This window comes from Salvelinus alpinus, chromosome 20, assembly GCF_045679555.1.
Source record: "Salvelinus alpinus chromosome 20, SLU_Salpinus.1, whole genome shotgun sequence".
Classification (NCBI taxonomy): Eukaryota; Metazoa; Chordata; class Actinopteri; order Salmoniformes; family Salmonidae; genus Salvelinus; species Salvelinus alpinus.
The window spans coordinates 33,502,999-33,513,661 of NC_092105.1; the positions used below are offsets into that span (position 1 = coordinate 33,502,999).

Genomic DNA, 10,663 nt, shown 5'->3' on the forward strand with positions numbered 1-10,663 from the left:
CAGGGCAAGCATGGCTGGCTCCCCCATCTGGATGGAGGCCATTATGCCATGACCAAATGACCCTGGTGTGATACACCAAACCAAACAACAGGGGGCACTGTATAGCCTGTCTGTCTTTCTGAACCGCTACACATGCTAGAAGAGGCCAGTATAGGTAAACAAGGGTACAGTAGAGGTCAGTGACCCAGCTGGGGGAAAGTGCTGGCCTTTGTGTTGATACGGCCCGTGTTGTTTCAGATAGCCCTGTGCCTGCTCACATCAGCACAAAGCAGGACTGGCATGCTCTGGGCCCTTGTTGGCAAATCCCATGAGTCATCAGTACGGTGGTCTGACCTTTTTGTTAAAAGGTTTAACTGCATGCTGCTTATTGACCACCTTCAATGGTAACGGTGCTGCACTCCTGGCATACCACATTACACGCTCTGCGGATGCACGTAGGCCTACCCCCTGACCTGACGCATCACACACACCCCTCTTCAGGCTCCCTAACAGTAATTACACTCGATCTCTATCTACAAGATTTAGTGCAATTTTTTAAGCGTTGTAGTATTTCATGTTACTGACAGAAAACATTTGTATTGATCAGAAGTCAATGGAAGTGCTCCCATTGAGTAATTTATTCAATATTAATTTCCCCCTGACCTCCCAAGTGGCACTGCACCACAGTGCTAGCTGTGCCACTAGGCTCGAGTCCAGGCTCTGTCGCAGCCGGCCACGACCGGGAGACCTATGGGGCGGCACACAATTGGCCCAGCGTCGTCCAGGTTAGGGGAGGGTTTGGCTGGCAGGGATGTTCTTGTCCCATTGCGCTCTAGCGACTCCTGTGGCGGGCCCGGGCGCAATGCACGCTGACACGGTCACCAGGTGTATGGTGTTTCCTCCGACACATTGGTGCAGCTGGCTTCCGGGTTAAGTGGGAATTGTGTCAAGAAGCAGTGCGGCTCGGCTGGGTTGTATTTCAGAGGACGCACGGCTCTTGACCTTCGCCTCTCCCGAGTCCATACGGGAGTTGCAGCAATGGGACAAGACTGTAACTACCAATTGGATACCATGAAATTGGGGAGAAAACGGGTAATAAAATAACAATTACAAAATTATTTCCCCCTGAAATTCTGTAATGAAAGTATTTTTTGAGCATTTCCAGTAGAGGGGAGTATTGCATGATTGAGGGATAGCTTCCCTTTGACAACCAGGCTGGGAGGCAATGTACAGTAGATGCTGGCTCAATGAGAGAATAGAGCGTCAGGAAACAAAGAAGAGTGAAATGCTTTGGCAAACATTGACAGTATGATTCTGCAATATATCTTGATAGTCTCCAATAGATTTTGATGGTCTCCAATACGTCTTGATGGTCTCCAATACGTCTTGATGGTCTCCAATGCATCTTGATAGTCTCCAATACGTCTTGATAGTCTCCAATACGTCTTGATAGTCTCCAATACGTCTTGATAGTCTCCAATACGTCTTGATCGTCTCCAATACGTCTTGATAGTCTCCAATACGTCTTGATAGTCTCCAATACGTCTTGATCGTCTCCAATACGTCTTGATCGTCTCCAATACGTCTTGATCGTCTCCAATACGTCTTGATCGTCTCCAATACGTCTTGATCGTCTCCAATACGTCTTGATAGTCTCCAATACGTCTTGATGGTCTCCAATACGTCTTGATCGTCTCCAATACGTCTTGATAGTCTCCAATACGTCTTGATGGTCTCCAATACGTCTTGATGGTCTCCAATACGTCTTGATGGTCTCCAATACGTCTTGATGGTCTCAAATACATCTTGATAGTCTCCAATATGTCTTGATAGTCTCTAATAATTCTTGATAGTCTCCAATACGTCTTGATAGTCTCCAATACGTCTTGATAGTCTCCAATACGTCTTGATAGTCTCCAATACGTCTTGATCGTCTCCAATACGTCTTGATCGTCTCCAATACGTCTTGATCGTCTCCAATACGTCTTGATCGTCTCCAATACGTCTTGATCGTCTCCAATACGTCTTGATAGTCTCCAATACGTCTTTATAGATTTCAATAGGTCTAGATAGTCTCCAATAGTCTTGATAGTATGAAATAAGTTTTGCTTGTACTATCTGCATTTGCACTATGTACACATCTACACTACACTGTATATACACTGTATATACACTTTATATAAAGTATTTGTCACGGCAGCATCCCTTCCTCTGTATATATAGATATATATTCCCTCTGTAAACTGTACTGTATATCCTCACTGTAAATCAACTTTTACTCCAGAGTTTTATGTTTTATGTTTATTGTATTTATATTGTATATCCTGTATGTTGACTATGTTGACTTTGTCTCTATTCTGTTTGTACATTGTCTATTGCATGCAGCACCTATTCAATAAGTCAAATTAGAATGTAAAGTGATTGTGATTCATTCTGATTGTTGGCAATAAGTCTTTATAGTCTACAATACGTTTTGATAGTCTACGATAAATTTTTTGTAGTCTGCAATAAGTCTTGATAGTCTGTAACAAATATTGCTAGTCTGCATTAAATCTTGATGATCTGCAAAAAGTATTGTTGGACTGCAATAAGTATTGATAGTCTGCTGTATGTCTTTATCGTCTGCAAGGAGTTTACTTTGCAATAAGTCTTGATAGTCTGACTGCAATACGTCTTGATAGTCTGATTGCAATAAGTCTTGATAGTCTGATTGCAATAAGTCTTGATAGTTGCGGCATCCAAACTTTTCATGGCTGAAGTTAATTGAAGTGACTACTTTTTAACCGTTAAAGTAATTTAAATTAATGAAATATACCCCTTGTTTTAGAAACCACCAGTATAGAGGAGTCTCAGTTTACAGTAAAATATAACCCCGGAGTTTGACGATAGTTTGTGATATCACAGGCGTTAAGTTAATTTGTCTAGTCAACCTTACTTTTCCTCTGATGATAGGTCAATCTCCATGTAAAAGAATGTGCTGTTTTCTAAATGACCATTCTTGGGTGTAGTAGTGAAAGCAGTGAGGAAGACCATCAATCAATCAAATCTATTTATAAAGCCCTTCTTACGTCAGCTGATGTCACAAAGTGCTGTACAGAAACCATCCTAAAACTCCAAACAGCAAGCAATGCAGGTGTAGAAGCACCATTAGGGGTGGGGACATGCAGGTGTAGAAGCACCATTAGGGGTGGGGACATGCAGGTGTAGAAGCACCATTAGGGGTGGGGACATGCAGGTGTAGAAGCACCATTAGGGGTGGGGACATGCAGGTGTAGAAGCACCATTAGGGGTGGGGACATGCAGGTGTAGAAGCACCATTAGGGGTGGGGACATGCAGGTGTAGAAGCACCATTAGGGGTGGGGACATGCAGGTGTAGAAGCACCATTAGGGGTGGGGACATGCAGGTGTAGAAGCACCATTAGGGGTGGGGACATGCAGGTGTAGAAGCACCATTAGGGGTGGGGACATGCAGGTGTAGAAGCACCATTAGGGGTGGGGACATGCAGGTGTAGAAGCACCATTAGGGGTGGGGACATGCAGGTGTAGAAGCACCATTAGGGGTGGGGACATGCAGGTGTAGAAGCACCATTAGGGGTGGGGACATGCAGGTGTAGAAGCACCATTAGGGGTGGGGACATGCAGGTGTCAGATGAAAGAACAGAAAGGGCCATCTCTCATTTGAGCACAACTTTTTCATTTTATTAATAAATGTGCAAATAACAGTTATGATTATAAACAGTCATGTTGTGAGGCAGCTCTAAAGGTTCTGAACGCGGCGAATGGACCCCACGTTGGACCTCCAGTCATTGAAGTGGCGGTACTCGCCCCTCTCCAGTAGGTGCTGGTGGCCGCGGTAATTGGGGTGCTCGTAGAACACCCAGGCGCCATCCATCACATTGCAGGAGTGCACCTCGGGGTGACGCCAGTGATCGGGGAGGTTCGGGTTGTCTTCGCTGAACTCCATCATCTGACCTGCAAAGTCAGGACGCTCATAGAGGCGGATCCTGAACTTGCCAGAGGTCTGGGGGGAGGGTGGGTGGTAGGGGTGGAACACCCAATAGGATTTGTATTCAGGATATGCATGTACACAGTATACATATATTGTGGCGTTTCATATTTGCATACCAATGCTCATAACCTTTGAACTGTTTTAAGGCATTGCATATCTGATTACAGATTTGTGCTGTGAAATTGCACATTAGGATTCATGTAATCAACTATTCTAACATTCAACTACAGCTTGAAAAAGATACACCTGCATATTAGTATGTTTGTTATATTTTCTTTGCTTATTTCGAATACCTGGTCACTGGTTTTGATTGAATACACTACAGCATATTCACGTCATATGGCTGTACAGTATGATTGATGAGACCGTGGAAAGAGCTATTGGGAAAGCTATTGGGAAAAATGCTGGGTGGAGATATGCAACGTTTGGTCCCACATGACGTGGCTCCTGAGCGGTGGCAGTAATTTAACACAGAAAAATATATGTGGGAAGACATTTGACTCTCCTTCTCCAAGAAGCATCCTCCACTGCTCTAGGTTTTGAGTTGTGACAGCTTGGCTGCAACATTTTTTTTATCTACTATTTTTGTGTTCTTTTCTGTCTCCTCAGAAGCCTGCCTTTAGGCTGCACAGGACATATGTTGTAACACGCAGGTTTGTGTGTGCCAACCTGTATGTATACATGACACACATGAGAGAGAGGTAGAGAGAGAGGTATAGAGAGAGAGATGGGGAGAAATAAAAAGGAGATAATTGTATTCTCGATCAGCATTAACCCAAACTAATTCTGCACGGCATGGCCCCCAATCTTCAAGCCAAACCCTTGGCCTCCTTGATAGGACTCACGTTGCGGATGACGCGGCAGGACCTGATGCTGTCATTGTAGCCCATCCAGCGCAGGTAGTCGGGGTACTCCCCGCTGGTCAAAATGTACTGAGTGCCCAGGTAGTTGGGCCTCTCGTACAACACCCATTTCCCACTCTCCACACGGATGGAGTTGCAGCGGCTAAAGTGGGAACTCAGCTCAGGGCAATCGCTACAGCATTCAAAGTGGCGACCCTGGAAGTTTTTGTCCTCATAGAAGATGATCTGTGGATTAAAAATAGGGGAGGTGGGTCAGTAGCTTTGTGAAACCAGACTGATCTCACGGTAGCCCACATTTTCTTTAACTTTAAGTAAAACTAAATGTGAGCGCAGCGGTCACTCTGCTTGACCAGGCAAGTAGGTGGGAGTATGCAAGGTAAATTAGGTTGTTGCAAATTTCCTGAAACTTTCACAAAGTTCATAATATTCAGAAATCCTGGTTGGAGGATTCCAAATTGGAAAATTCCTTCTCTGCTCATTCCCTCCTGATTCCGAGGATCCTCCAACCAGGATTTCTGAAAAAACAGGTAACTTTTGGAAAGTTTCTGGACTTTTGTAACCCAATTAGGTGCAAATATAGAGATGGGGCGAAAAGGAAAATGACTGTTAAATGACCTACCTTTCCGATGCGGTCCATGATTGGGGCTTATCTCTAACTTTTTTGATAACTCAATATTTATACCTCCTTTCACATACAGTGGTATCGCCACTGCCATGGGCCAGATTTATATATGTGGGACATTGAAATGCAATGCCAGGGGAATCATTGTCATTTGAATAGCCTCAGCATTTATATTGGCACAAGAGCTGATGCAGCAATTGTTTTAAAAGTCTGCCCGTTTTATACAATGTTTAGCCAGTGATTGTATACAGGTTGACCTTTTGATCTTACAATGCCTGATTCCAGAAACTGATTTATTGATGTAATTAAATTGTTCTCCAGGCTGCTGGTTGTGCGATGGCCTCCATGAAGTTGGCTTCTGGCCAAACTGCTCTGTTCTGTAAGCTTTAACATCTGTAATGGAACTGGCAGGTGCATTTCCAACACCCAATTTCCAACACCCATCATGCCCCACCCTCCATCTAGGCTACTGTACACAGCACACCACCACATTTACTGTAGAAAGAGTCGTCCGATCAGTATTTATGAAGTCTTGAATGTCCTTACAGTTCAATACACCTCAAGATTCCAACACCAATGCCCCACCCTTCACCCACCACATTTAGAGTTGGAGTTGGCTAACATTGGAGTGCCTCTTAAATATTAGCCCCTATTTTTTTAATTTTCACCTAAAAGGACATACCCTAATCTAACTGCCTGTAGCTCAGGCCCTGAAGCAAGGATATGCATATTCTTGGTACCATTTGAAAGGAAACACTTTGAAGTTGATGGAAATGTGAAAGGAATGTAGTAGAATATAACACAATAGATCTGGTAAAAGATAATACAAAGAAAAAACAACCGTTCTTTTGTATTTTTTTGTACCATCATCTTTGAAATGCAAGAGAAAGGCCATAATGTATTATTCCAGCACAGTGCAATTTAGATTTTGGCCACTAGATGGCAGTAGTGTATGTCAAACGTTTTAGACTGATCCAATGAACCATTGCATTTCTGTTCAAAATGTTGTATCAAGACTGCCCAAATGTGCCTAATTTGTTTATTAATAACTTTCCATGTTCAAAATTGTGCACTCTCCTCAAACAATAGCATGGTATTACTTCACTGTAATAGCTACTGTAAATTGGACAGTGCAGTTAGATTAACAAGAATTTAAGCTTTCTGCCAATGTCAGACATGTCTATGTCCTGGGAAATGTTCTTGTTACTTACAACCTCATGCTAATCGCATTAGCCTACGTTAACTCAACCGTCCCGTGGAAGGGACACCGATCCCGAAGAAATTTTGACTCGGATACAGTGATGGATTGTAATTTCTGATCACTCTTCTTGAAGTCAGTAACACTAAATGCCTTCACACCTGAGAAAAGGGGTCATGGCTCTGACCACGTATAAGCTCAGCATTGGGCAAGCATCCAAATTACAATCACACAATGCAAATAGGGGGTGCTTATATTTGTCCTGTTTCACACAAGTGTGTAACCTGTACAAGTGTGTGGTGTGAAATGGAAATGTGGTTTTTACATATCCCACTCCCCCCGAGACACCTTCGGAGAGTGGGGTCACAACCAGGGATCCACCATTATTTATCATTTAACACTTGTAAAGGGTTTTCTAGTAAAAGTGTGTTCTATAAAGGTTAATGCAGCACTTGTGGTATATTGTTTTATATATCCTCCAATTTCTTAGTTAGCCATTCATGCCCAACTTCATATTTGCTTGGACTTAATAATAATTTCTATCCATGTGTATTGCATATTTCTATCAGGATTTAAAACTCTCTCAAGCAAAGTACGTGGATACCTAAATGGATGTTGTGGATTCCATAGGCAACACAACTAGTGTCTTTTTATGAAGAGAGCCCTTGATTGTCAAAGCGGTCAATTATAACAGAGAGTGTGCCATCAGGTGAATTTAGCATGAATTTCTTGTCAGAAGTTACCCACTTATTTTATAGAACTAAAATCTACAACCCACAAAGGCAAGGACAATATTTTAGGCAGAGAATAATTATTTATTAGCCTACCTCGTTGTTTGCATGAACTGTTTACTTCTTTTAGTGGAAGCTGGGAAGATGATAAATGCTGTGCCTGTATATGTGGTCAAGAGATCCAAGTCAACTAGGCTAAGTAAAAATAAGTATTATGCAGATATACTTGAGTCACTTGTTACAGCTGATAGAAGAGCATGTGACAATAGATTTGCCATAGGCAGTTATAAATAGCTTCATAACATCTTATGCCATTGTTCATATTGTTAATAACGGCCTATGACAGATTTGATCATTTCTTATGTAGTAGTTATAAAGGCTTTATGAATATGTACAGTACATAAAGTGCTTACAGTAAAGTGTTACCTATTCTTCCAAATCAAGGATATTTCATTCATTGAAATAACTGGAAAACTTACACACTGTGGCTTTATTCTCGGAGCAACATTCTGTGTTTTTACTTCTTGGATTCCTTAAATACACCTTTCATGGTATACAGTAACTGTTATTATACAAATATATTTATATTTACTAAGACATTGACCACTGTGTTTATAATATATGCCTTTTGATATAAAAGTTCCATGCTCTTCTATAACTTCCATGTGACCTCAATCATACTCAGAAACAAGCTCATGTTTATCATCAGAAAACTTTATTCGAATCACACCATGCGACTACAATCATCTCTCTCCAGTGGCTATGATGGGACGGATGGAGCCCACGGTGGCATGCAGAGCTCCCCACTCGGTGTAGCGATGGTACTCCCCCCTCTCTAGCAGGTACTGGCGGCCGCTGTAGTTGGGGTGCTCGAAGAAGACCCAGGAACCCTCCTGGACCTTGCAGGAGTGGATCTCGCGGCTGTGGAAACGTTCCTGGACAGAGGGCAGGTTCTCAGTCACCTCCAGGGACTGACCATCGAAGTTGGGCCTCTCGAACAGCCTCAGCTTGTAGGGGCCAGTGGTCTGGGAAAAAGTTGATCAAACATCGAAGAATGTGTCATTATTGGCTGTTTATAAAGTTCTGAAAGTTGTGGGCCTACCTAAGTTCTGATAGAAACCTGAATAAGGCCACGATCATGTTTCTCTATAAAAAAAAAAAATGTTGGTCTCCTAGTTTACATGACTTACTTTTTTGATGACCCGACAGGATCTTATGCAGTCGTTGAAGCCCATCCAGTGCTGGTAGTCTGCATACTCCCCGGGGCCTATGATGTACTGGTAACCCATGTAGTTGGGGCGCTCATAGAGGACCCACCAACCGCCCTCCACCCGACAAGAGTTGCATCGAGCGAAAAAGTCATGCAGGTCAGCGGAGTCTCCTTTGCAGTCATAGGACCGCCCCTGGAAGTTCCTGTCCTCATAAAACACAATCTGTTGGAAGAGAAGAAACAGCATGTTACATTTCTGAATTCCATATAGTTCAAAAAATTACAGAACTATGAAACTATGGAACAGGTGCTCATTCATTTTATGAATCTCCACCGGAACACAACTCACCTTCTCCATCTCTTCAGAGTTCAGAATACCAGACACAGTAAATGACACTAAAGCTCAGGGCCTGCAAGTATACTCTTTATAGATGGCAGAGACAATAACACCAAGCACATGGTTAGCACTAGGTGAATCAGATATTTCAATCAGCTATTCAAATATTTATCTAGGCTCAACGCACTGTTCTAAAGCACTGAATCACTGATCCACACACAATAGCAGGTAGAAAGTGCCACATTTCAGTCAGTTCATGTGGGATCCAAAACAATCCAGGGCCGCCAAGGATTGTTTCAGTATCCCTTATTCTAGATAATCCCTTATCTTCACATCAAAATGAAAATAAAATATTGAAACTATTGTATTGTGTCATTCTAATATGTTGTTAAAATCATATTTTTAAAGTCCAGCAGTGATACATTGTAATAACTTTGTAATGAATGAAATACATGATTCTGTCTTTATGGGAATACAAATGCCCTCTTGTCTATGTATTCATTATGATATGCGCAACCTTTCCTTATATAGAGGAAGGGAGGAAGTAGTTGCTAGGCCACTCGTACAGAACACAGAAGCACATGTTTTAAATGCAAAGTCTTAAAAAGGCCAAATATGATTCTATATGCAGTTCATACAGTTCATGCAAATGCCGTCCTGTCACGGCAGTCTAGCTCTTCCTCCTCCTCAGACGAGGAGAGGCGAGAAGGATCAGAGGATCAGCAGCGTGGTAAGTTTCCATTATTTAATATAAACAAAGACAAGACACTATACAAAATAACAAAACGAACTAACTGTCACGGTCCCGTGTGGCACAAACACTGACACAGGAAACAACCACCCACAAAATCCCCAACACAAAAAAAGCCACCTATATATGATTCTCAATCAGGGACAACGATTGACAGCTGCCTCTGATTGAGAACCATATTAGGCTGAACACAGAAACAGACAAACTAGACACACAACATAGAATTCCCACCCAGCTCACGTCCTGACCAACACTAAACAAGCAAAACATACAAGAACTATGGTCAGGACGTGACAGTCCTGTATTATCAGCATACCACTTTCAATGCCAACTGTTAGCTTTCATGCCGTTGTTGATGAAACCCTCAGAGGTCATCCATATACGTAGCTCAGTTTCAAACAGCCCACTAGCACAACTCCAAGACAGATTTCTAACAACTTTTGTAAGTAAACATAGTTTTATGGTTCTGATTGTAGCTATCTCAAATGAACAGGACACATTTTGTTATAATTGTTTTTGCTCTGATTCACAAAATGTATATAGACAGATCCAGAAATAACGCAGTTCAATTACAATCCAGGATCGATATACTGTAGCTACAGTGCCTTCAGAAAGTGTTATCACCCCTTGACCTTTTCCACATTTTGTTGTGTTACAAAATGTATTCAATTGAGATTGTGTGTCACTGGCCTACACACAATACACCATAATGTAATTGTGTATATATACAGTATATATATATATATATATTACAAATGAATTACAAATGAAAAGCTGAAATGTCTTCAGTCAATAAGTATTCAACCCATCTGTTATGGCAAGCCTAAATAAGCTCAGGAGTAAAAATGTGCTTAACAAGTCACATAATAAGTTGCATGGACTTACTCTGTGTGCAATAATAGTGTTTAACATGATTTTTTAATGACTACCTCATCTCTGTACCCCACACATACAATTATCTG

At 42.0% G+C, this 10,663-nt stretch overlaps 2 protein-coding genes across 2 annotated transcripts; both read right to left on the reverse strand.

Annotated features, from left to right (window-relative positions):
* Positions 1 to 3,737: 3,737 nt before the first annotated feature.
* LOC139547227 (gamma-crystallin M2-like) lies at positions 3,738 to 5,489 on the reverse strand. The gene is made up of 3 exons (XM_071356302.1): positions 5,472 to 5,489; positions 4,835 to 5,077; positions 3,738 to 4,001 (listed from the first exon to the last, which is right to left on the reverse strand). The coding sequence occupies exons 1-3, from the start codon at positions 5,487 to 5,489 to the stop codon at positions 3,738 to 3,740; spliced, it is 525 nt and encodes a 174-aa protein (XP_071212403.1).
* A 2,657-nt stretch (positions 5,490 to 8,146) lies between these two features.
* On the reverse strand, positions 8,147 to 8,971 carry LOC139547106 (gamma-crystallin S-1-like). Its single transcript, XM_071356150.1, has 3 exons — positions 8,963 to 8,971; positions 8,594 to 8,869; positions 8,147 to 8,428 (listed from the first exon to the last, which is right to left on the reverse strand). Exons 1-3 carry the CDS (start codon positions 8,969 to 8,971, stop codon positions 8,147 to 8,149), a joined length of 567 nt encoding a protein of 188 aa, XP_071212251.1.
* Between the last annotated feature and the right edge of the window lie 1,692 nt (positions 8,972 to 10,663).

Coding starts and splice junctions, on each gene's coding strand:
- LOC139547227 (XM_071356302.1), bottom strand. Junction 4,002..4,834: donor CCTGCCGCGTCATCCGCAAC/GTGAGTCCTATC, acceptor CCCTCCCCCCAG/ACCTCTGGCAAGTTCAGGAT.
- LOC139547106 (XM_071356150.1), bottom strand. Junction 8,429..8,593: donor CCTGTCGGGTCATCAAAAAA/GTAAGTCATGTA, acceptor ACTTTTTCCCAG/ACCACTGGCCCCTACAAGCT.